This window comes from Ricinus communis, chromosome 5 (genome assembly GCF_019578655.1).
Source record: "Ricinus communis isolate WT05 ecotype wild-type chromosome 5, ASM1957865v1, whole genome shotgun sequence".
Lineage (NCBI taxonomy): Eukaryota > Viridiplantae > Streptophyta > Magnoliopsida > Malpighiales > Euphorbiaceae > Ricinus > Ricinus communis.
In genome coordinates, this window is record NC_063260.1 from 24448723 (window position 1) to 24475671 (window position 26949).

Below are 26949 nucleotides of genomic sequence, written 5' to 3' on the forward strand. Positions count from 1 at the left end.
TATACTTTTATTAATTAATTAATTTATTACTATTAATAATTTATTATTAACAACTAATAAAACATAATAATCAATAAATAAATTATATATTATTATATAATTAATTTAGTTGATATATTAATCTATTAATTTTTTTTAAAATAAATAAAAAGATTATGGTGGGAACAATTGAATATCGGCAGATGATTTGTCTAACATGCGCTAATTGAGCAGTGAATACAGTACCGAAAGACCCATCCTTTATTTCTTCTAAGTTACGAAATTCTTGACGTGCAAGTTTGGAATTTGAATTAAAGGCTAAATACTATTTATTTATCAGATTTGGTGAAATATATAAATCGGTCTTTCTATTTTTTATTATATTAATATTTTTAAAAAAAATTAAAAAAATAAATTATTATAACTTTTCATGTTAATTAAAAGGATTAAATTAATAATTAATAATTTAAATATAATAATATTATTAAATTAGAATAAAATCTCATTAAACTTGTTATAATCACTCATTTTGTAGTTTTCCTAATAATATTTTAAATGAATAAGAAAATTGTAGATGATTTTTCAAAATTTAGTAATTGTTAGATATTAACTATTTAACATGAAACTTAGTTGATTGCTTAAAGTTTTATTGATTATTGAAATTGTTAATCTATTAAATATTATGCAAAAAAAATGCAATATAAATTTTAAAAGTGCATTCGTCATTATCAAAATTGTGCATTGAAGTTATATTCGAATGCATTTCTATGGATTGAATCTTAGTCCGGTGCTTTTAAGATTAAATTTGATAAAAAATGTGTTGATATTAATCGGTATCGCAGTTGAAATCAAAACTTTACATTGTTAAAACACAGGTTTAGTATTAATTAATAAAAGAATTATAAGGAAAAAAGATATCATTTAATATTAGCAAATTTACATTTTAATAGATTAAAGTCTTTGTCAAGGTAGATAAGCAATATGAAGAAGAGATGTGAAAATGATATATGACTTTGTGGAAACTGCTACTTCATCATAATTCACACAGACATGATGCTACTCTTTTCTTTTTTCTAATATCAATAGAGATGGTAGTACAATGCTGCATTATTGGTCTAATAATGTACATTATATTATCACCTCATTTATTAACGTATAAGATGAAATAATATATGGTACGTTAGAATACAAATAAAGTCTGAAAACTAATTAAATTCTAAAATTTATTTTTTTAATAATTTTATTAAAATAAATATTTTATAATTTTAATTTATTTTAAAAAAATAACGATCTTTATAATTGCACAGTAAAAGATTGACACTCGAGAACGTTTATAAAAGAAAAATCTAAAGCTTAAGTACAATTTTTATAACATTCTTAAAAAGTTGACATTTCATACATAATATTTTTGAATGGTTTCTTCACTTGCAAATGTGTCTGTACATTTTAGTAGCTATACTAACCTAATGTAATATTTCTATATTCTAATCCTTATTTCTTGATATCATGAATGGATTTTGCTAAAGCAAAATTCATAAATATATATATATAATATACTTTTCCTCTCACTCAAATATAATATTTAGCTATGTATAATCGATTTTTATTAATATTATTATTTAAGGTTTCATATAATATATAAGTCGGTTTTTGTACTTTTTTTTTTGTAGTATTTAGAGTTTTTTAAAATTTTATAAAACTAACTATTAATTTTCTATGTAAAATCAAAATAGTTAATGAACTAAACCACTAATTTAAAATTAAAATTTAATTCATAAATTTATTATTAAGTGTCAAATTCGTTAAAAATTAATTTTTTATTATATTATAATAAAATTATATTTTTAACATAAAATAGTGTTAATATTCAACAAAAATAAATATTCTCTTACTTACTTTAAATCTTTTATCTTCATCCGAATTAGATTTAAATAGTTTAAACTTTCTTATATTTCCAAACATTATTATAAAATTACACATAATTTATTTTTAAACTATTAATATAAGAATTATTCTTTTGACTAAAAAATGTCATTTTTACAATTATTTTTATTATATATTAAAATTCAATTATATTAAAAATAAAAAATTATACCAATTAAATAAAAAAACTAAGCACCTATGTTTTAATCTACCAACATAATCTGGATTTCTATTAGCTTTATGAAAAATATATTGAAATTAATAAGTCTAATATCAATAAAAAGACATGATAATCTTATAATTTAAAGTTGGAGTTTTGTATAATAATGAAAATGAAATTTTTAATATAATTTAAATTTTTTATTTAAAAAATATTAATTTTAGCTATATATTTTATTTAATTATTTGAAAATGAATTATATAATATTACTCGAAAAAATATTATCTATAACATGTTTTAATTTTCTCAAATTCAATCGTGCTACAAATAAAAATTGAGTAATCAATTAACACTAATTAATAATTTTCATAAATTTTGTTATTAGTTTATATTAAAAATTAAAATCTTACTTTTAATAAGAAAATAAGTTTTAATAAATTTAACACTACTTTCTATTATTTGCTACTAAAAGAAAGTAATATTTCTGCATGTTTTATGTCAAAGTATCAGATAACAATATATTAGAAAAATAATATGAAAATCTTTTAATGATAAAAGAAATTATTATGTTTTCTTAACCAATCTTTTTAAAAATTATTTGAATATTTATAAAAAAATAATAGAAAATAGAAAAATTCAAGATATAATATTCTGAAAATACTAGTATTAAACTGACAAATTTGCAGAAGAAATACACTAATATGGCAACTGCCACATCTAGGGATAGAAAAGAAGTGGGAGCATTTTTAATGAATTAAAGAGCATTAAAAATATTATTTTAAAAGATTAAATTGGATTCCTTATAGTTTATGTTATTTTGTTTTTATTTTCATCCTTTTCTTTTTAACTTTTGCCACTAGAAAAATAATTTGATATTTGCTTGTGCTTCTGCAAGCTTCCAGTGATGTCTCTGCTGACAGCCCCAAAACGCATCGTTTTGGCTCCGTTTCAGTATATGCTGCATCAAACTCGAAGAAGCAGAACACCGTTCAGTGTAAAAATGTCGGCCGACTCACCACAGCCCCTCACTCAGTCCCTGACGTTGCCAACTCAACCCAACCAACCCGTCCAGATAATTGCTGCCCCCGGCGTATCCGGTTCCGATCTCAGGCCAGTATAATAATTTCTTTTCTTTTTGGTGTATGCTGTTCTTTATTTAATGAAATATTGAACAGAGAAATTTAGGTATTTGTTTGGTTTTGGGAGTGCAGAAGTGCTATCGATTCCTCGTTGTTTAAGCAGTGGCTAAAGAATTTGCAATCTGAAACTGGGATTTTAGCTACTCCCTCTTTTTCATTAAAACGAGTTCTTGTTCAGGTTTTGTTGATCTTTTCACTTTTGTCGCTAATCTTTCATCTAATAAGTTTTGATATCACTTTGGATTCTGCTTGGTTATTAATTAAAATGCGGTTAAAGGTGAAGGATTTCTTCAACTGTCGTTTTAGGGACTCAATTGAAAAATATGGTTCTTTGTGTTGCACTGGGAAATGTATATGAAGTTTCATTTCGAAGTGTTACAGGGAGTGGATATGTTCGGAAAACGCATTGGCTTTCTTAAATTCAAGGCAGATATTATTGATCAGGAAACAGGGCAAAAGGTATTTCATTTTCTCCCTGTTTAATTAAAACTTCAAGGGTTGGAATAAAGTCTTTCTAAGTTGTTTGTCTCACAATTGTAATTTGTTTTAAATGATTTTTAGTCGGCTCCTCCTTTTCTGTGTAATCGTCATAAGACTTATTGATATTCAATGCTCAGTCATGAATTCAGTTCGCTGTGAGCTATACAAAATTTTCCTTAATCCAAGCACTTCCTTTTAACAAGCTGCAAGCTATTACGTTAATGCTATAAGCCTTGTATCTTTCTGTAAGGACTAAAACATGCTTAGGTTCCAGGTATAGTATTTGCACGAGGACCAGCTGTAACTGTGCTAATTCTTTTGGATGCTGAAGGTGAGACCTATGCTGTTCTTACTGAACAGGTACTTCATATAAATGCTGAGAAGTTGCCTATGCAAATGGCCATGAATTTAGGTTGGACAGTTTACTACTCTAATACTACTAATTCATACAAATGCTGATGAAGGGTGATTTTCATGCATGTCGTAAGGTTAGGGTCCCTACTGGGAGGCTTGTTTTGGAATTACCTGCTGGGATGCTGGATGATGATAAGGGTGATTTTGTTGGCACTGCAGTTCGCGAGGTCTTTTTTTTTTTTTTCAGCATAACTAATTCTTTTTTGTGAACAAGTTAATTATTAAAGACAGGCAAATAACATAATAAACAAATAGAAAGAACCCGATAACACCGGGTACCTTTTGAGAATAATTCAACTTAGAAGTGGAGATTGGGATGGTTCAGTAGATCTGTATGTTTGAGACAGCTCCTGTTGTACGACACAGTTAGATGTCTTTGACAGGTTGAAGAGGAGACTGGTATTCGCTTGAATCTAGAAGACATGGTTGATCTCACATCATTCCTGGATCCATCCACTGGATGCAGAATTATTCCTTCTCCTGTATGTTGACATGAACCCTCATCTTTTTCAATTTATAGTTTATGGAAGCATTTGTTTCACTGAGCGCAGGCGTTTTGATTTTAGAACTATGCAGTTAAGGATAGATTTATCTGTGAATTAAACGCAACTATAAATTTATCATGTGTCTTTTCATGTGTTTTTTGTTCCTGGACTTATCTGTGCTATTGTTGGATAGACTTACATGTGGACAAAAATGTGCTTGGGTTATGGCATTGTTAAGATGACTTAAATTTCCCTTAATATTATGCAAATATCCCATGAATTTGTTGAATTATATGCTTTCGAAATGCATTCACTACTTTTTTAAGAGTAGTTAATAATTCCTGAGAAAGATACAATCTGTAACTTACGTTGGTTGTATTTCCTTTTCATGGATAGGGAGGATGTGATGAAGAAATTAGCGTGTTCCTTTATAGAGGATGTGTCGATAAAGAAATTATCACACAACTGCAAGGCAAAGAGACTGGCCTTCATGATCATGGTGAACTTATTAAGCTTCACGTGGTTCCCTACAGGAAACTTTGGCGCATGACAGCTGATGCTAAGGCTTTAATGGCTATTGCACTTTATGAGATGGCAAAGAAGGAAGGTCTACTGCCTTCAAAACCTTAAACTGCTAACCATTGCAGCCGTTAGGTTGATTTTGTCTGGTTATTGACATTTATGGTTTTACGGACTCAGTTTCATCCTATTTCCAGGAGATGATATTTGGCTGTAAAGTTAAACTGATTGGCACTGGTGCTATGAACGCTCCTTTAGCGTGGCGTGTTATTACCCTTCATAGTCTGAAATTGTGAAGCTTAACTTTTCAAAGATATGGCTGTTGTTAATCGCTAGAGAAGTACTTGCATCCTAACAGCACCACGGTTCCGTAAAGAACCTAAAGTAAAAGTGGTACTTTTATTTCATAGAGTTATCTTTTGTCCGATATCTCCAGTTCATATTAATAGGAGCCTCCAGTTCAAAGACTTCTTAACTTCAACTTGCAATATAAAAATCTCTTACAACTGTTTTAACGCAAAAATGGCATCTTTTTAGTTTCTTTTTCATTGTAAATTTTGCTAGTAATTTGGAAAGTCTTACTTCTCTTTTCAATAACTGTAAAATTATAAGAACTTTTGAGCACCCTAAAGCAATTAGGTAAAAATGACATCATTATTATTCCATTCAGCTCCCAAATAGATGGATACATGTTGGAGGCAACAAACCCTTCATTGGGTGAATAAGATGCCTAAATGTTCAAGCGTAGGATTAGTTTTCATTATCAAACCTTGCTGGTAACAAAATCTTTGTTACTTGATTCCCATATGGTGGTCCCATCGCATGTGCAAAGCTTTTTGTAGTTCTCACCAACACCGGCACTTCTAGCAATTACTGCTGCTGTGAGACCATTGTCTGATTTATCTTCTGTTCCATATACCACCACCGATCTCCCGATAAGATCTACAACTCTTAGCTTCTGTTTTGAGCCTGAGAAGAAGGCCTCTCCATTCTCATCAACCTCTAGTGTTCCCAAGTCACCCTGTGGCTGATATATCCAAAGACATAGTTAGCGACTGCTATGATAAGTGTAGCTGGCATAGAAGTGAGAGAACAAAGGGGTTAGGGACTTGGAGAGTGGGGATTGATAGTGGCCCTAGCTCAAAAACTCAAACCAATATTATAAAGCAAAATGCAGAACATACTAAAAGCAAGCATACACTGATGCAAACCTCTTTTTCAGTTCCTTGATTGCTAGGATTATATACTTTCCCAGTGCTTGCTGCACCTCTTGTCAGATCTCCAAACTCATTAATGGACCAACCATGTTTCCCAGGTGACAATCCACTAAAGTTGGCTTCAATCCTGGCCAATTCCATATTCACTTGAGCAAAGCGCACCACACCAAAAATATCTGGGCCCTTGAACTCAGCAACAGCGGCAGACACTAAAAAGTCTGAGCTGTGAAAAAAAGAGGTAAATGAATAAAGAGACTGTTGTTTCATTTGAGAACATGAAAACATTGTCTTACAATGCGATCCATTTTGTAACAGCAGTGGAATTTAAGTTGATGGTTGGGATGTACAATCCAATAATATAATTGGACTCAAGTCCGATCAATATCAAAATGATTAGAATTAGCCACTTAGTTGGTTGACCCTTAGCACACTGATTAGCGGTTTATATTTCTTATTTCTTAGAAACGTGGGATCTCCAAGCAATAGTTCTTTAGTACTAATTTCCTTCCATAATGCTATAAGCATGGCAAGACCTTCTCTTAATCACACACGAAATTGTAAGACACTTAGTTGTCCAAAAAGTGAGGGAAAAGAAAATAGGACATCAATATTAAGTCTCCCTCATTTCAGCATGGGAATTATAACATTCTTCAAAGAATGCCAGGCTCCATAAAGGTGGAAAAGAAAAGAAAGAGCATGTACATACAATTAAAACAAAGCATGCCCCCTTTATGGAAATACCCATCTACTTAATAAATTATCCTCTTTATTTTCCAGGTTCCATTTAGACATTTCAAATAATTAGCCTAACAACTGATTTCATTTCTTCAAGATGACAAAAAAGGGTAAAAAGAAAAAGAAGAGAACATCTCAAAAGGTAACAACTGCTAAATAATAATTGTAAGGTGGAGGATATCCGCCATCTTTTTCTTTTTTGTATTGCAAATTTTCAAAAGATGTATGAAAGAAAGTTCTTTATGCCAGTAAATACTAGATGACCTTTTCCTTGGACTTGGATGAGTTGTTTGGCTTTTCTGTGCCAATGTCTACTCTATCTGGCAAGCCAGAAATTTCTGGATATTTTATCAGGAACAGCCAGACAGTTATAAAGTTTGTAGCAAGATTCATCTGCTATCATGCTCAAGTTCTGTGCTCAATAGAGTACTCAAAGAGATGAAGTGCTGAAGAATTTGAGAATCTAGTATCTTTTAAATAATTTGTTTTGCTAATTCTTACTTTGATTTTAGAGAACTTGTATAGAAATCCCTGACGATCAATTCTTTGTCGTAAATAGCATGCTTATTTGAACTTAACAAATTTCCAATGATTGATTTGACCCAAAAAAACTGTTAAATAATATGGGCTCAATATAAAATTTAAAGCTTTTATTACCTAGTTAGAGATCTAGTTGCGTGATACGTATCGAATACATTTGCAGAATGATGATAAAGGATATGATCCTTTAAATTAAGCCACTACTACGAACTGCATGTGATAAAGAGGTTGATTCTAGACGTATACAGAAAGGAAGCATGTGGGAACAATCTCCCAAAGTTATATGCTGGAGCACAAAGAGTCTCAAGTCAAACAAATGAATTTTTATCTAACATCTCCCGAAGAGAAGCTTGAACTAATGAAGATCTGCTAAAGAATGGTGTCCACCTGGAATCTAAGTTGCTAAATGACGGCCACTATCAAGGAAACACTATAAACTTTTGTTCTATAATGTCCTAAACGAAGATCTACAGATATGAAGTTGCTCATTAATGCATCCGCCAACCATATGAAAATTACATTTGCATCCTTAGTTATGCTTATTAGCAGGCATACCAAGAAATCAATATGTATAGCCAGCTAATTCAAAGAAAGTATACATTTCAGAGATGAGTAAAAATCCAGAAGAGAGGATTAGGAAGTTGACCAACCTTCAGGAACCCCTTGGCCAATCAACCTGGCAGTTCGACCCGTCTGCTCTAGAGCTTCAGTCATGATCTTTACAGGTGAAGAGCCAAGAACCCTTACCACTTGATTGCCCAAGTCCACCTCTACATTTTTCACTCCTAATTTTTTTCCCCGAAGTGGAAAACAACGCACAGCCCAAATAAAGAAAAAGGAGAAGAGAAATTATAAACCTAATGTTTCTATAACCATTAATGAATAAATGTTTATTTACAAGAAATAAAGCAGAATAGCATACCATTAACAGTTTGCAACTTATTCTTGACAGCACCAACACAACCTTCACACTTCATATCCACCATGAATTCTGTCTGTAATTAAATCAAAAGAAATCTCATACATTAACAATCTTCAAAAATAGATATCCAAAATCAGCTTAAATACAATACAAATTGAGGTGAAAGTCGAAGCAAAAATATTTAACTTACAAGTAGCTCAGGCAACAAGATTGAATCTTCCTACAAAACAAATAAATAAATAAAAACTCAAACTTCAGAGCTAAATTGAAACCTCTTGGCATATAAGCAAGTGGGTAGAGATTAAAGATGGAACCTGAGAGTTGGGTTTGTGATCTGATGTGGGTGCTTCCATGCTAACCGCAGAAGGAGGCCTAGTCAGGTTCTTGACAAGGCCAAAGCGAGATGGGAGAGATGAAGAGGAAGTTGAAAGGAAAGAAAGGTTATGGGTTCTGGGATTTGGAGTAGAAGATTGAGAAGAAGAAGAAGAAGAAGAAAGAGAAGAGATAGCAAAGGCTGCTGGTAGAGCAGAGGCTGCTATGGCAGCGTTCGTGGTTGTTGTCACAGACCTTAGAAATGCCATTTTTATTTCTTTTTATTATTTTTTTCTCCGTTGTGCTATTTCTGCTGCTGGCTTATGTTTTCAAATGAGTTCAAGGTGTCTAGATACATCCATACAATTTATTTATTTTTACTTTGTCTTTCTCTTTTGACAAAACAAATTACTCTATTTAATATATGTATACTAATACATTTTTTTTTTAATTTTTGTTTTGAGGCAATCTTTAAACTTTTAATCTGCTCAAGGAAACAAAAGAATCATTGAAATTGGCAGTCACGATTTCTTAGTTTTATATTATTAATCAAAGTTGTACAACAAAATGATTTCCAATATTATTTATATCAAATCATGAAATTAAATTTTTTTGGAATTCCGAGTTATTACTCAATAAATGTAAATACAATAGTTATGTTGTTATTTTTCTAATTTTATCAAAAGGAAAAAATATTGGGACAAGCTAAGGGAGATGTACAAAAGTATCAACCCTAATCAGCATTGTTAGGTTAGGCCTTATATGAAATGAAATAAAATAAAATTATTTGAGTGTGTGCGCACATGTATAGAATATATAAAATCTCATGTCTATCAAATCATAGTTTTCTTGTTACTTGCAAAAAGAATATCATTGGGCCTGTTAATGCAAACTAAAAGCCCTCCGCTGCAATGATCTTTTCAAAGAATTAGGGTCGGGCATTAGTTGGACCACCAACTTATTTCAGGCCAACATTCTTTCTTGGAAGCAAGCTAATCCTTATACCATGGTTTATCTCTGCATCATGGTACGCAATTTAGCAACATAAACATCTATTTTTCTACAATTGTTTTAATACAACCGTCAAGTCTGGTGTGGATTAGACCGCCATCAGTTATTTTCTTTTCTCTGTAAATATTTTATGAAAAAATTACAAAATTAACAGAAATATTATAAAATTGAAAAAAATACTGAGAAATAAATATATTTACATACAATTATACAAAAGAAAAAATTACAAAATTATAAATAACTCCATTGACATGAAATTGTTACATGACTGATGTTGGTCCAACCGAAATCTATTAGCTCCCAAATACTATGTGTGGAAATATTGCTCATTGTTTTTAAGCTTGTATTTTGGCAGACAATTAAGTAAGAAAATCATTTGCCTTTACCTTTTATTCTTGATTGTAAAACCATATCAAAGCAAATTAACTGAGATTGATATGTTAGAAACATGATGCTATTTTCACTGGCGATAATAAAATCAAGTTTAACCATACAAAATAAAAGTTCAAGCTTAAGATTTTATGTATCAGCATCATTCACTTGATTACATACAAGTGTAAACCCCGCTTTCGTAGCTTCTGTCGTTGGCATTGTTTACCAATTCTTATTCAAATATCTTCGTGACAACGGATTCTTTGTACAAGCCGTTAGCTTTCAAGAACAAGTTCAATTCTATAAGAATCTTCGGTTTATACGTTCATTTTTCTACTACTAATTCTTTTAACGTCTCTCTCCTGTATATATACAAGCATTCACTAGGTTATAACTACTAGTAACTCTAGAGTGCATGCCGCCATTTTCTATCTCTCTTCCAATCATGGTGAACAAGAGATGCAACTTGTTATCGAGGATAGTGGCTATTTTTCTACTTAGCTTTACTTCAGTATTTAGATCCTTTTTAGCAATCAAGGAGGAAAGACTAGAGACATATATCGTCTTTGTAGAAAAATCTGAAGATCAAGTATCCTTGCAATCTAAAGATTTGGATAGATGGTATCAGTCTTTTTTGACAGTTTCTACTGCCAGCTCAATCAAGCCTCGCATGTTACATTCTTACCGCAATGTGGTCACTGGGTTTGCTGCAAAAATGACGGCACACCAAGCAAATTCCATGGAAGAGAAAAAGGGCTTTGTTTCAGCCCGTCTGGCGAAGGTGTTGCCTCTGCATACTACTCATACTCCAAGTTTTTTGGGTCTGCAACAGAATGTAGGGTTTTGGAATAATTCCAGTTACGGGAAAGGAGTAATCATCGGAATTCTTGACACTGGAATTACACCTGACCATCCTTCATTTAATGACGAAGGTATGCCTTCCCCCCCTGAAAAATGGAAAGGGAAATGTGAATTCAATAATAAGACGGTATGCAATAACAAGCTCATTGGTGCAAGAAATCTCGTATCTGCTGGCAGCCCTCCAGTGGATGATATGGGGCATGGGACTCACACAGCTAGTACAGCAGCTGGAAGTCCTCTACAAGGTGCTAATTATTTCGGGCAGGTTAATGGAACTGCGAGTGGCATTGCACCATTAGCCCATTTGGCATTGTACAGAGTCTGTGACGAATCAGGTTGCGGTGAGTCTGAGATATTGGCGGCAATGGATGCTGGGGTTGAAGATGGTGTTGATGTAATTTCACTTTCGCTTGGCGGTCCTTCGCTTCCTTTCTATAGTGATGTTATTGCAATAGGTGCATATGGGGCTATTAACAAAGGTATTTTTGTGAGTTGCGCAGCTGGGAATTCTGGTCCAAATGAAGAATCTTTATCAAATGAGGCACCTTGGATTCTAACAGTAGGAGCAAGCACTATAGATAGAGCAATAAGAGCAACAGTATTACTTGGAAATAACACAAAGCTACGTGGTGAATCCCTTTTCCAGCCTAAAGATTTCCCTTCAAAACTATTACCACTTGTGTATCCAGGTGGTGGCGCATCAAAGTGCAAGGCAGGATCATTGAAGAATGTTGATGTCAAAGGGAAGATAGTTTTGTGTAACAGAGGAGGTGATGTAGGGGTAATTGATAAAGGACAAGAAGTGAAGGATAATGGTGGTGCTGCCATGATTCTAGTGAATGATGAGTATAGTGGCTATGATATTTCAGCTGATCTTCATGTGCTGCCCGCATCGCATGTTGACTATGTAGATGGATTAACCATTAAATCCTATCTACACTCTACTTCATCACCGGTTGCTACAATCCTATTTGAAGGAACTGTAACAGGTGTGGCAGATGCTCCTCAAGTTGCTACCTTTTCCTCGAGAGGGCCTAGCCAGGCAAGTCCTGGGATCCTAAAGCCAGACATTATAGGCCCTGGTGTTAATATTCTAGCTGCATGGCCAGAGTCAACCGACAATTCTGTCAACAGGTTTAATATGATCTCAGGCACCTCAATGTCTTGCCCTCATCTCAGTGGTATTGCTGCTTTGATCAAAAGCGCTCATCCCGACTGGTCACCAGCTGCTATAAAATCCGCCATCATGACTACTGCTAGTTTATCCAGCCTTTCAGGCAATCCTATTTCTGATCAACAATTTGTTACGTCAACTGTCTTTGATATCGGTGCAGGCCATGTGAATCCAACAGAAGCAAATAATCCAGGGCTTGTATACGATATCCTGCCTGAGGATTACATTCCGTACTTGCGTGGTCTAGGCTATTCTGACAAACAGGTAGGGCTTATCGTGCAGCATACTATGGGGTCCTCAAATAGTTCATTCAGAACTATACCAGAAGCTCAGCTGAATTATCCTTCATTTTCAGTTAAACTAGGATCCGATCCACAGACATACACAAGAACTGTCACAAATGTTGGCGTGCCGGGCACAAGTTTCACCTATGAGATTATCCAACCACAAGGTGTAGATGTTGCAGTAACGCCTGATAAGCTTGTCTTCAATGCAGTGAACCAGAAAGCAGCATATTCGGTCACATTTACCAAAAAGGAGGATGGCACTGGAACTTTCGCTCAAGGATATCTTACTTGGAAGACAGACCTATATACTGTTAGAAGCCCAATTGCTGTCTTTTTTGCTAAGGATTAGAGAAATGCCTAGGTTGTTAGAGACTTAGAGATCGGAAGTGATCCGTGTAGAGCTGAATGTTATGGCTATCAGGTGTAGAGTGTTTGATTTAATAACTGCAATTGATTGATCATAACAATCTGACTCATTATGTAAATGGTTTAACTTGGAGAATTTATTTAATCAATGATCTTAGGCAACATATAAGCATCGTCTGAAAATACAACTTATTTACACCTAATTGTAGGCAACACTTGCAACATAACCTGTAAACAAATTAATCGATTAAAATTTTAAATTTCATAAATAAAACCAATAACAATGCATATCTTAAGCGAAAATGTGTTATTTTGTCTCTTTGCTAATAGTTGAGAGTTGATACATAAATAGAACTAATAATTTTTTATTTCTGTATTCTCAGATAGAAATTTTTTACTCAAGCTTGGTATATGTTTCTACCTATATACCAGACTGATAAATAATTGATATATGTTTCCATCTGCATACCAGGCTGATAAATAATTACCACATATTTATTAATGTAAAATATTCATAATACTTTGTCAGATAATTGTCTTGATTACTTCATTAACCATCATAAAATTGTCTAAGTTTTTTGTCAATGATTGTCTTAATTGTCTTCATTAACCATCATAAAAATGTCAAGAAGACCATTGTTGGATGGACTCAGTAACCACTAATATGATAGTTAATTAACTACATATAATTGCTAGCAAGAATGATAAACTAGTTGACCTTGGAAAAGCATCGAAAGGTCAAACAAGCCAATACGATCATATAGCACATAAACTAGTGGCACTGAAGCTACTACCAGGCAAGTATTAATGCAAAGACAACGGAAAGCAAAATCAAATAACCCAAGAATTAATGGCCAGGTCGGCTTCCAATCAGAATATCACTTAACCATCATTCTAAGCCAATCAGAATATCACTTAACCATCATTCTAAGCCAATCAGAATATAGATACATGCCCAACAGAAGACTAAATTTTGCTACACAAAGATGAAAGAGCTAATTGGAGAGAGCAATGATATCATTTACTTAATAACAAATAATAATATTCCTGGCCAGCTTATAAGTGCAGAGCTACCTACATTGTTAAAGTGCTTTTCTTCTTTTCCCGTTTTCCAGAGACACTTGCTTCGGTCATTGATTATGTTAGCATATCCCACATTGAAAAAAAAAAAAAAACACAATTACATGCTCTAGGAAATAAGTCCAATTTATTTTTCATGGCAGTGAGAATGCTAATTTTACAAATGATAATGTTTTGGCAATTAGTCCAAATCTCAATCTAAATTTAGTGCTCATATTAGGGAAATTAGGAGGCAAAACCAAAAACTGACACTACTCAGAATCTTGTAAAATAAAAAATGAATACAATGACAATTAGTTTTTTTTTTTTTTTTTTTAAATCTTGCAACTAAAACCAAAAAAATTAGAAACACAAAATGGAATCCTTAAAAAAGGATGAAACAAGAAAAGTTTTATACTGAGAATCAAACTAATTGGAATTCCATAGAATACGTTTTATTAATCCTGAATTCTGAATAAAAGTTCAAAGAACTTGAGGCTAAAAATAAGGAAGAAGTAGTTGGTAAAAAAGAGCCAGTTTCAGAATTCACAAAGAAACTTTAATCTTGCATAAGTTGTATGGCAAACTTGTTATAGCCTGGACGGTAGGTAATAGCAAGTCCTAGTGCAAAATTTTATGGATAGACTACTATATGTGAAAGAAGAATAAAAGAAAAATGCCAACCATGAGAGTCCAACTTTGATAAATGCCGGCCACCGTCATTGTGACAGCCTGTCTTAGAGAAGCGATCCGACGAGGATGGAAAGTGAACGCCGGGGCAAGAATAGGATGCTTGGACAAGAAGCGGCTTTTAGGATGGCAGCACTCTAAGGTACGGGGGTACAAAAATGAATCGAATTACCCATCGAAATGGGGTGGGGAATGGTTGATAACATATTTATAAAGAGTTGGAACTAATCACATGAGGCGTCTTTTGGTTATTTGGCTGTGGAGTCGTAGGAACTCCAAAGTTAAACATGCTTGGTTCAGAGAAATTCCAGGATGGGAAATCTCCTGGGAAGTTCTCGAACTCGCCAAAGGGACAAAACCGTGAGGCCAATGGAGGCCAAAGCAGACAATATCTCATGTGATCTGGTTCCGAGTTGTTAGAAAAAGTATCACAGCAGGACCTCTCTAGTAGATGTGTGGTTCGAGGACGAACCTAGCGGAAGCTGATGGGCATGTGACAGCATGTCCTAGAGAAGCGGTCCGACGAGGGCGGAAAGTGAATGCCGGGGCAAGAATAGGATGCTTGGACAATGAGCAGCTTCCGGCAGGCTTCTAGGATGACAACACTTTAAAGTACGGGAGTACATGAATGAATTAATTTGCACATCGAAATTGGGTGGGGAATGGTTGATAACATATATGTAAAGAGTTGGAACTAATCACATTAGACGCCTTTTGGTTATTTGGCTGTGGAGGTGTAGGAACTCTAAAGTTAAACGTGCTTGGTTCAGAGAAATTTCAAGATGGAGGAGCTCTTGGAAAATTCTCGAACCCGCCAAAGGGACAAAACCGTGAGGCCAGTGGAGGCTAAAGCGGACAATATCTCATGTGATATGGTTCCGAGTAGTTAGAAATGGTATCGGAGCATGACCCCTCTAGTAGATGTGTGGTTCGAGGACAAACCAGGTGGAAGCTGGTGGGCATGTGACAGCCTGTCCTAGAGAAGCAGTCCGACGAGGGCAGAAAGTGAACGCCGGGGCAAGAATAGGATGCCTGGACGAGGAGCAGCTTCTGGCAGGCTTCTAGGATGACAACACTTTAAGATATGAGGGTACATGAATAAATCGAATTGCACATCAAAATAGGGTGGGGAATGGTTGATAATATATATGTAAAGAGTTGGAACTAATCACATGAGGTGCCTTTTGATTATTTGGCTGTGGAGCCATAGGAACTCCAAAGTTAAACATGTTTGGTTTAGAGAAATTCCAGGATGGGAGACCTCTTGGGAAGTTCTCGAACTCGCCAAAAGCATAAAACTATGAGGCTAGTGGAGTCCAAAGCGGACAATATCTCATGTGATCTGGTTCTGAATCGTTACAATCACATTCTCCAATATCTCTTTGTTGAAATATATTATATATACACAAGCATAAGGCCGTTGCAACTCAAAAACACCAACACTTCTATTTCTAGTAATTTCAATATGGAAAATAGAAGGTTGAAAATATCTCTAACCATGTTGCTTTTGTTCCTCCTAACTCTTTATACCTCCTTTAGCTCCTCACTTGCCATCATTGAGGAGCCATTTGATTCATCAACAAATGGAGCAGTAAAAGAGGAAAGCAACTTAGAAATTTATATTGTCCTCTTAAGAAAATCACAAGGCTCAATATTTACAAACTCAAAAGATTTATATAGCTGGTACAACTCATTTTTGCCGGTTAATGCCTTTAGCTCCAGGCAACCGCATTTAGTACACTCTACCGCCATGTGGCAATAGGGTTTGCTGCAAGACTAACAACAAAAGATGTAAAGGAAATGGAAAATATGGATGGATTCATGTCAGCCCGCCCTAGAAGGATGGTGCCTTTACACACAACTCATACACCTAGCTTCTTGGGGTCTGAAGTATAATTTAGGATTATGGAACTACTCAAACTATGGCAAGAGAGTTATTATCAGATTAATCGACAGTGGAATAATGCTTGATCACCCTTCATTCAGTGACCAAGGAATGCCTCCCCCCTAGCAAAATGGAAAGGAAAATTGTTAGGGCCAAAAGATTGATAAAAAAAAGGCCTGCAACAAGTCATAAATGTTGGTCCGAGCCTACAACAGATGTTGATAGCTAAGGAAGCCCAGGGAATGTTGGTTTGACCAGAAGATGGATTATAAGCATTGAGTAGATATATGATAAGGAAATTGGTTATGATATGGTTTGTTAATTGCTGACATATTTAAAATAGTAACAGCTAGGAGTAGTATTTTGGCAGCATTAGCTAAGTTGTCTTTTCTATTTTATTCCTTTGTTGCTTAGTCATTTTGCCAGTATTTTAGTTTGTCTTCTAGTTGGATTCTGTTACAACAGCTGATATATTGGAAATGGAGCCAATCATTGACTATTAATACTATAAAGGAGGCTATTGTATTTTTATGTTAAATATCAATACGAAATCTATCTTCCTCCTTACCTTTTATTCACTCTATTCCTTATTCTTTCCTTATTCTTTTTATTCTCTTTTCTATCTCAAATCCAAGAACAATATTACCCTATCCCTTTATGAGCTAGGTTCCTGATAATTTGGTATCAGAGCAGTTAGAACCTGAGGAAACTCTAGCTGCCATTAGAGGTATGACTAAGAAAAAGGCTGTTGTAAATGATACCTCACAGTTGCACACTGTGGTGGAGCAAGTAAAGAACATAGAGCAAAAGAGTAAAGAATTTCAAAAAGAAATATTTGGTAACCTTGAGCTGTATAATCAATAACTACAAGAGCAGAAGCTATCTCAATAGGCTCTACAAGCCTCAGTGCAAGCTTCTCACCATATGATGCAGCAACATATGAATCAAATGATGGAGATGATGAAGTCCCTAGCTCAGGCTACGTCCCAAAAGACCCTTTCACCCTCACCAACATCAACTCCTATACCACCAGCTACCGCTGCTGCCAAACATGTCAATATTGGAGGAAGTCGTGTGGAAGGTAATGGAATCTTAACAACTCCTATCCTTAATACAAAAAATTTACATGCGGGGGAATCAAGTTTGAATAGTTATGCTAATGCTAGTAATTATGTTTTTGGAAATAGAATACCAAGGATAGAATTAACTAACTTTGATGGCATTAATCTAAGATTGTGGATTCGAAAATGCCAGAAGTATTTCCAACTTTTTGGCATTTTAGATGAATATAAGATTGATTTAGCCACTCTCTATTTGGGAGAGAAGGCAAATATTTAGTTTCAAGAGTGGCAGGTACAAAATGAAGGTAGTTCTTGGGAGGAGTTTGCTGAAGAACTTTGGAAAAGATTTGGAGAACTTACGGTCGAAAATGTGGTAGAAAAGTTTAATAAAATGAAACAAAGAGGGACAATGAATACCAAGAAAAGTTTGAGGAAATGAAGTCTTTAATGCTAAAATACCACCCTATTTAGGAGAACGCTACTTTGTATCGAGTTTTATAAGTGGACTGAGCAAAGAGCTCAGGCCTCTTGTCAAGCTGTTTAAACCCACTACTCTTACCCAAGCTTGTGAGCAAGCCAAATTGCATGAGCAATCCCCGTAGCTTTGCTAAAGAAACAAAAACAACATGCCAAAACTTTTATCAACCCAAATAGAACCAATTCTTCATTCCCTTCAAATGCCTAAAACACTAATTAGATCCAATAATCACTATATCATCCACATAGACAAGCAAAGCTATAAAATTATCATTTGATTATTTCCTGATGAAGAGGGAATAATCTCCCTTAGACCGTGAGAAGCCGTTCTTCAATAAAAATTCAGTAAACTTGGCATTCCATTGCCTTGAGCCTTGTTTTAAACCATAAAGTGATTTTTGAAGTTTGCATACAAGCTTCTGCTTATGTTGTTTGCTGTCAGATTCATATTGTCTCTCCCCCTGAATCTGATAGCCTTTAGGAATTTCCATACGCACATCTTCAATAAGCTTCCCATTTAAAAAGGCATTGTTCACATCTAGTTGAGATAGAAACCACTCTTTTACAACAGCTAGGGCCAGAGCTTTATACCTCTTTATGCTACCATCTGAGTTGAATTTAACTTTATAAATCCATTTACTCCCCACAACATTTCTACTAGAAGGAAGTGGAACTATTTTCCAAGTTTATTCTCTTCCAAAGCATCTAATTCTTCCCTCATTGTTGTTTGCCAATGATCATACTTTGCTGCCTTAAAATAAGTGGATGGTTCAAAAGTAAAAGAAACAATAAGAGAAATGTTTGTAAGGTGACAGTTTAGAATAAGATAAGTGACTCTGAATAGGATGTGAAGTAGAACAGAAATGAGAGGAAGGCCTCAAAGCACGATGGTAGTCTTTGAGATATGATGGAATATGATGAGTCCTTAAGCTTGTTTAAATTGGTATAGGAGGAGATGGATTATGATCAGAATGTGGAAAAGAATGGAGAAAAGATGAAGGTTGAGAAGGTGAAAGAGAAGAAGATGAAGATGGAGGAGTATGCAAATGATCATGATCAGTATGATGATTAGTGAAAGTAGTAGAACTATCATCAACTGATGTAGAGGATGTATGAGGAGGAGAAGAAAAATCAGAAATATCTGAAGAAATAAATTTTGATAAAACAAGGTCATGAAAATGAAACTTAGAAGATTGTGAGAGAGCATAAGGAAAGACATGTTCAAGAAATTGAACATCTCTAGAAATGAAAACAGCCTTAGTTTCAATATCATAAAGCTTATAACTTTTAGCTTTAATTCGATATCCAATGAATACACACTGTCTAGATCTAGACTCAAACTTCTTTCTTAAAGAAGATATTGTTGCAGCAAAACATAAGGACCCAAAGACTCTAAAGTGTGAATAAGTAGGAATTCTATGAAAAAAAATCCTTTAGAAAGGTGTTTTATTTTGCACCAAAGGAGAATGCTCTAGCAACCACTAATAAGTGTTGATGTTTGCATTCTATAACTCTATTCTGTTGTGGGGTGTAGACACAAGAAGTTTGGTGTATTATGCCATGAGAAGCATAAAAGGTAGGGAGATGGGATTCTGGTCCATTATCAATTCTAATTTGTTTTATTGCAACTTTGAATTGAGTAAGGATAAGCTGATAAAAATCTTTGTAACAGTAAAGAAGTCTGAGACTTATGTTTCATCAAATAAACCTAAGTGACCTTCATATTTAAAAGAGGTTGACCTCCTTGCTTCTTTCATGGTACAATCCTTTTCTCATTGAGTCCCTTTCTCCTCGATCCATAGAGACAAAATGTAGGACTGATGCCAACAGTTCATCATGGAAGAGAGGACTCACTGAGCTGGAATCGCTAACTAATATTAATCGAATACTAACAGAATATAAAATACTAATAGAATAGAAAAGAACTGTCTTTTCTGTATACTTATCCCGTTTCCATTGCTACATCGTGTTTTACGTAATCGATCAAATCATATAGATATCCCAACATATAAGGATCTCGGAGACCCACCAAAGCACGAAAGCCAGGATCTTTTAGAAAATAGATTCTTACTCAAAGAGTGTATAACCACATGAATAAGCTCACACTAACCGTCAATTTGGGATCCAATTCGGGATTTTCTTTGGGAGGTGCCTGGAAGGAATCAAAATGTAATAATATCGATTCATACAAATATAAAAGAAAAGGTTCTTTATTGATTCAAACGTTGTACCTATAGGATAGGGATAGCAAAAGAGAAAAAAGCTGAAGATTTCACATAGTACTTTTGATCAAAATATCAGTCTTACCCTTCGCTCAATGAGAAAATGGGTTAGATTCTACAAGATCAAATCTATGGGACTTAAGAAATAACATAACAGAATAAAAAAAGAAATAAAAAATAAAAGAGAGGGAAAAATAATAATAATAAAATACTAAATAAATAAATAAATAAAAATGAAGTAGAAGAGCCCAGATTCCAAATGAACAAATTCAAACTTGAAAAAAATCTTTTTGATTCTCGAAGAATAAGGGGGGCAAAAGGATTGATTGAGAAAGATCTCTTTTTCTTATTATAAGATCGTGATTAGATCTGCATATGTTTAATAAAAAGAAGAATATTCTCCTTTGAGAATAATCAAAAAAGGAAAATGTTCAATTGAAAATTTGTCCTAGTTACTCTTCAGGACGGAGTAGATGAAGGGATGAACTTTTTGAACGAGAAAAAGGATCCAATGACTTCGAAAGAATTGAACGAGGAACCATATGAGGTAAAATCTCATGTACAGTTCTATAGAGTGGCAGTGAGGGTGACTTATTTGTCAACTTTTTTAGCATCACCCCCAAAAAAACAAACTCTGCCTTACGTAAAGTTTCCATAGTATGATTAACCTCCAAATTTGAAATTATTGCTTATATACCTGGTATTGGCCATAATTCACAAGAACATTTTATAGTCTTAGTAAGAGGGGGAAGGGTTAAGAATTTACCCGGTGTGAGATATCACATTGTTTGAGAGACCCTAGATGCTATCGGTAAAGGATCGTCAACAAGGGCGTTCTAGTGTGTTATAGATTCATATTCAAAACTTGTATTATTTGATGATGCCATGTGAATCGCTAGAAACATGTGAAAAATATAGCTAACCAATAACGAAAATTTTGTAAGGGGATTTGAGTAGGCTACCGTGAGACAAAAGATCTTCTTTCTAAAGAGATTTGATTGGAAACTATTATATGTCCAAGGTCCAATATTGGAATAATTTTAGAGGTTTTCCTTGACTTTGTCCGTGTCAACAAACAATTCGAAATGCCTCAACTTTTTTAGAATAGGTCTGGGTCAAATAGCAATGATTTGACTCTTAGGCTTGTTATCCAGGAACTTGTTCAGAAATATTGGGTCATAAGGGATTCTCCCATTCTCTCAACAATGATTTGACTCTTAGACTTGTTATCTAGGAACTTGTTCAGAAATATTGGGTCATAAGGGATTCTCCCATTCTCTTTCCTGATTGAGATATTCTCGGTTTCTCTCAAGAAAGATTGATTAAATTATCTAAAATTTGGAGCGTGAAATGCAATGAAGTCCAATTAGATTTATGCTTTTAAGGTACTCATATTAATATTATATATATCAATTAGAATAATTTATGGTTAGCTTATTTGGCCTAAAAAAATGAAATATCCAGGCTCCATTTAGAAGAACCCAATTGGTAATATATCTATTTATGAAATTGGTTATATATATATATATATATATATATATATATATATATATATATATATATATATATATATATATATATATATATATATTTATTTATTTATTTATATATTTAACCATAGATTTTACTTTTATTTTCTCCATTCTTATAAAAGTTTTGTTCTGTAATAAATAACTGTCTGTCATTAACTATTAATCTTTCCTTTCACAAAAGAGAAAAATAAAAATAAAATTATTCTCATCCTATAAACTAGTAAAATATTTACCATAAAAAATAAAAATAAAAATAAAAATATTCTTATCCTATAAACTAGCAAAATATTTACCATCAGAAATAAAAATCTTCATTCTTTGATCTTTACTACTTTCAAGATATATATTTTAATTTATTTCATTCTAATATTTGAGATTAGAACTAGAACTTTTAATTTGGAAATGTCATAAAAGCTAAAACTAAAATCTTTCTAATTATGGTTTATTTAAAATAGAAAGAGAAAGATGGGACATTTAACTAAAACAAGCGGATGGTGAACCTGTGGAGCGAAGTTCATAAAAGGTTATATTCACCTTTTTAATTTGTTTCGGAAAATTGATTAATCATCATGATTATTATTATATTATCTAAGACATAGATGGTACGTTTGTGGAGGAAATTTGAAAGAATATTCAAAAGTAATTTTCGAAAGCAATAGCATTGATAGACAGGGCACAAAGGCATAGACTATAGACATGCGATTGAAAGAGAAATGCCAACCAACACATTCCGACCTGTGCAAAGGATGTATACATGTAGATGGTTGTAACACCACTTCCAATTTCTTTTTATTTTGCTTTCCAACAGTATAAGATGTTGCAAATCATGTTCTTATTGGCTCTTCTTGTTCACAGTTTCGTCAATGTCGGTTCATCCAACAATGATCCAATTGTCATAGAGGAAACTAACTTGGAGACTTACATAATCCTCTTAGAAAAACCACAAGGCGCAGACTTCATGGAGTTTAATGATTTACATGGTTGGTATTTGTCGTTTTTGCCGGCTAACACCTTTAGTTCAGAGCAATCACGTTTGGTTCATTCCTATCGGCATGTAGTAACTGGGTTTGCTGCAAAACTTACAGCAGAAGAAGCAAAGGCAATGGAGATGAGGGAAGGATTTGTGTTAGCCCGCCCACAAAGGATGGTCCCTCTGCACACCACCCATACACCTAGCTTCCTGGGACTCCAGCAAAATTTGGGATTTTGGAAACATTCAAATTTTGGCAAGGGAGTGATAATTGGAGTTGTGGACAGTGGAATAACACCTGACCACCCTTCATTTAGCGGTGAAGGAATGCCCCCTCCACCGGCAAAATGGACTGGTAAATGTGAGTTGAAGGGAACATTATCATGCAACAACAAGCTTATTGGTGCAAGAAACTTCGCTACTAACAGTAATGACTTGTTCGATAAAGTGGCACACGGGACACACACAGCTAGCACAGCAGCTGGAAGTCCCGTACAAGGTGCCAGTTACTTTGGGCAGGCCAATGGAACTGCAATTGGCATGGCGCCATTGGCCCACTTGGCCATGTATAAAGTATCTGGCAGAGCCAGGAAGGCCGGCGAGAGTGAGATACTGGCTGCAATGGATGCTGCAATCGAGGAGGGCGTCGATATTCTCTCACTATCCCTTGGTATTGGTACTCATCCTTTCTATGATGATGTGATTGCATTAGGTGCGTATGCTGCTATTCAAAAAAGAATCTTTGTGAGTTGCTCAGCAGGGAATTCTGGGCCTTATAGTTGCTCTTTATCAAACGAGGCACCATGGATTCTAACGGTAGGAGCAAGCACTGTGGACAGAGCAATAAGAGCAACAGTATTACTTGGAAACAAAGTAGAGCTAAATGGAGAATCCCTTTTCCAGCCAAAAGATTTTCCTTCGACATTACTGCCACTTGTTTATGCAGGTGCAAATGGTAATGCATCATCTGCGTCCTGTGACCATGGATCATTGAAAAATGTGGATGTCAAAGGCAAGATAGTTTTGTGTGAAGGAGGGATTGAAACAATTTCCAAAGGCCAAGAAGTAAAAGATAATGGTGGTGCTGCCATGATTGTAATGAATGATGACCTTGAAGGCTTTATTACAGCACCAAGGCTTCATGTGCTTCCTGCATCGCATGTGAGTTACGAAGCAGGATCATCTATCAAAGCCTACATAAACTCAGCATCATCGCCAAAGGCTACAATTTTGTTTAAAGGTACTGTAGTTGGCTTGTCAGATGCTCCCCAAGTTGCTTACTTTTCCTCGAGAGGTCCTAGTTGCGCAAGTCCTGGGATATTGAAACCTGACATTATAGGCCCTGGTGTGAGAATTTTAGCTGCTTGGCCAGTTTCAGTTGACAATACCAGCAATAGATTCAACATGATCTCAGGCACCTCAATGTCTTGCCCCCATCTTACTGGCATTGCTGCACTACTCAAAAGTGCTCATCCTGACTGGTCACCGGCTGCCATAAAATCTGCCATCATGACTACCGCTAGTTTGGATAACCTTGGAGGCAAGCCCATTTCTGATCAAGACTATGTTCCAGCTACTGTCTTTGACATGGGTGCAGGCCATGTGAATCCATCAAGAGCAAATGATCCAGGGCTCGTTTATGATATACAACCTGATGATTATATTCCATACTTATGTGGGCTGGGTTATTCTGATAAACATGTACGGGTTATTGTACAGCGAAAAGTGAAGTGCACAAATGTTGCAACCATACCTGAAGCACAACTAAATTACCCTTCATTTTCTATCAAACTGGGGTCCAGTCCACAGACATACACAAGAACAGTTACAAACTTTGGCCAGCCAAATTCAGCTTACTACCTTGAGATCTTTGCACCAAAAGGTGTAGACGTTATGGTGACACCTCAAAAAATTACTTTCAATGGAGTAAACCAGAAGGCTACATACTCTGCGACATTTAGCAAAAATGGGAATGCTAATGGATTGTTTGCCCAAGGATATCTGAAATGGGTGGCTGAAGGATATAGTGTTGGAAGCCCAATTGCTGTAATATTTGAATAAGCAGGTACAGATTAATAACATAATTGTAATTCTGTATAGGTCTATGGCCTATTTTGGATTAACTATATATAATAATGTGGAACAGATCAAGTATAATCTTTGTTGTAAAATAGATTGAGATGCAACCAAGTATTGATGAATTTTTCTGCATAGAACCTGAACTTATAAATTAAACAGCTCCCGGTTAGCTTAGCGATGAATATGCATCAAAAGAAGCATAAGGCTGCCATTCTGAATAAGGAAATATTTTCCTTGCATTAAATGGTTTCATAAGCACTTCGTGAATAACATTTTCATTGAATAGAAGCATTCTCGTTAAGCCCTTAGCCTCTTATGACCGATCCAACTTAACCAAAAATTATAATGGAGATGCTTAAGGGGGGCAGTGTTCCAGTTTGCGTTATCACCAGTGGTATGACGATTCTAAAGCATCAGAAGTGAACAAACTTTATGTTCTTTGGAAAATACTCATCAATCAACTTCTAAGCATAGGATTGAAAAACCAAAACCAGAATGTTTTATGCTTTACTTAATAATCTAAAATTTCATCTAAATTTAGTTTTAAAATTTGCAGTGTCAGTTTGCTTTTAATCTAGGATTGACTTTCTTCAAAATGTCTATACTGATAAAGTATTGGTAATTAATTGTTCAAGAAAGAAAAATCAAGTATTGGTAATTTCCCTCCCAGAAAGAATTACGAGATTCTCTTTTTTTTGGTTGAAAAAGAATTACAAGACTTTGACAAAACCAATTAATCAAGAAACTTCGAATCGTTTGGAAGTAGTAGACACCAACAAAGATAAACAATTGCAATATTAATGTAAATTTTGAAAAAAGGCTGTATAAATTTAAAGAAATAAATAAAAATAAAAACATTTAGTTATGCATTAATTATATATGGAAAGTGGAGCTGATAGACAATTACATTCGTTAAATAATTTATAGTTGTTGTTTATATGTTTATTAATCAATATAGACATTAAATTATAAATTTATTTTCAACAATGTATAATATAATATTATAATTTTAATAAGACATGTTAATTATTTATTAAACATAAAATATATATACTAATTTTTTTTATTTATATAATAAATATATTTTTGTATTAGTAAGTAAAGATATTAAACATGCTATCATATATTATTTTATTTTTATAAAGAAAAATAAAAAATATTCTATTTTCAATTGTTTAAAAAATTTTTAATTAATATTTATAATAAAGAGTGTTAGTATTTAAAATAATAAATAATATCGATTTATTTTCTGTCTGTCAGAAAATTGAAATGAGCAAATTGATTAACTTTTTTATGTAAAAGAATTAATTTAGTTAAACTGGCGAACAACAATTTAACTTTAATATTTTTTAAAGAAATTATAGAGCAACAAAATGCAAACTAGTGCCCAGCAAATGCTAACTAAAAAGATATCAAATATTACTATCTACTAATGGTAATATTGTTAATGCTTGAAAAGCCAAATTATGGAATCAAAGCTCTATAAAACTGTTTTCCTTCTCTCTCTCTCTTTTTTGCCCTTTTCTCCTTATCAAATGAGGCTGAACGGCCGAATGTATAGATTCTAGGAAAAGACAGTCTCATGACGTCCTGAAGCACAAGATAACAGACCAAAACGCATATTAGCGAGAAAGTCAGCTCTCCCGTCGCAAGCATCATAAGAATGTTTCCTAGTATGAATAAGATCCTATCTCAACCTGCAATCTCGTTGATCGCCGTCCAGCATCATAAGAATCTCGTTGACTAAGGAAACATTCTTCAGCGAGCTAACTTTCCATTAATCGAACTGTCCAATAATCACACTCTTGTTATCTGCTTCAAGAATGATCCTTCTGAAACGTACCCTTGCTCCAGGCCAATCGTAACTAAACCGTAAATAACCCCCAAAGCTCGGCCATCATAGCAGTGCAACCACCAAGATTAGCCACAAACCTCCTAGCCATTCCCTATTAGAGTCCCTGATTTTTTTTGATAAAAAAGCTTATTTATTATCGATTTTTCAGAACGGAAAACATGGATGTTTGTTGCGAAACTACCAAAGCCGATAGGCTCCCTACAACACTCGAAAGAGATTGAAT

At 34.2% G+C, this 26949-nt stretch overlaps 4 protein-coding genes across 9 annotated transcripts; 3 read left to right on the forward strand and 1 right to left on the reverse strand.

Annotated features, from left to right (window-relative positions):
• The first annotated feature begins 2881 nt into the window (after window positions 1-2881).
• Window positions 2882-5413, forward strand: LOC8272470 (nudix hydrolase 14, chloroplastic). Of its 2 annotated transcripts, none has more exons than XM_048374134.1 (7): window positions 2882-3172; window positions 3274-3379; window positions 3583-3660; window positions 3949-4041; window positions 4146-4262; window positions 4479-4577; window positions 4977-5413. In XM_048374134.1, the coding sequence occupies exons 1-7, from the start codon at window positions 2967-2969 to the stop codon at window positions 5208-5210; spliced, it is 933 nt and encodes a 310-aa protein (XP_048230091.1). In that variant the 5' UTR covers window positions 2882-2966; the 3' UTR covers window positions 5211-5413. The 2 variants fall into 2 exon arrangements, with proteins under 2 accessions (XP_048230091.1, XP_015572130.1); XM_015716644.3 differs by having other exon boundaries at window positions 2888-3172; window positions 4170-4262.
• A 321-nt stretch (window positions 5414-5734) lies between these two features.
• Window positions 5735-9161, reverse strand: LOC8272471 (copper chaperone for superoxide dismutase, chloroplastic/cytosolic). The gene is made up of 6 exons (XM_002509609.3): window positions 8828-9161; window positions 8704-8733; window positions 8514-8586; window positions 8242-8376; window positions 6311-6534; window positions 5735-6126 (listed from the first exon to the last, which is right to left on the reverse strand). The coding sequence occupies exons 1-6, from the start codon at window positions 9092-9094 to the stop codon at window positions 5863-5865; spliced, it is 993 nt and encodes a 330-aa protein (XP_002509655.1). The 5' UTR covers window positions 9095-9161; the 3' UTR covers window positions 5735-5862.
• A 1387-nt stretch (window positions 9162-10548) lies between these two features.
• Window positions 10549-13062, forward strand: LOC8272472 (subtilisin-like protease). Its single transcript, XM_002509610.4, has one exon. The coding sequence runs from the start codon at window positions 10624-10626 to the stop codon at window positions 12877-12879; it is 2256 nt and encodes a 751-aa protein (XP_002509656.2). The 5' UTR covers window positions 10549-10623; the 3' UTR covers window positions 12880-13062.
• A 4028-nt stretch (window positions 13063-17090) lies between these two features.
• Window positions 17091-24949, forward strand: LOC8272474 (subtilisin-like protease 3). 5 transcript variants are annotated; one of them, XM_048374993.1, is made up of 3 exons: window positions 17091-17611; window positions 22678-22802; window positions 22908-24949. In XM_048374993.1, the coding sequence occupies exons 2-3, from the start codon at window positions 22781-22783 to the stop codon at window positions 24851-24853; spliced, it is 1968 nt and encodes a 655-aa protein (XP_048230950.1). In that variant the 5' UTR covers window positions 17091-17611; window positions 22678-22780; the 3' UTR covers window positions 24854-24949. The 5 variants fall into 5 exon arrangements, with proteins under 5 accessions (XP_048230950.1, XP_025012014.1, XP_048230948.1 ...); XM_048374992.1 differs by lacking the exon at window positions 17091-17611 and adding an exon at window positions 22521-22585; XM_025156246.2 differs by having other exon boundaries at window positions 22678-24949.
• The last annotated feature ends 2000 nt before the right edge of the window (window positions 24950-26949 follow it).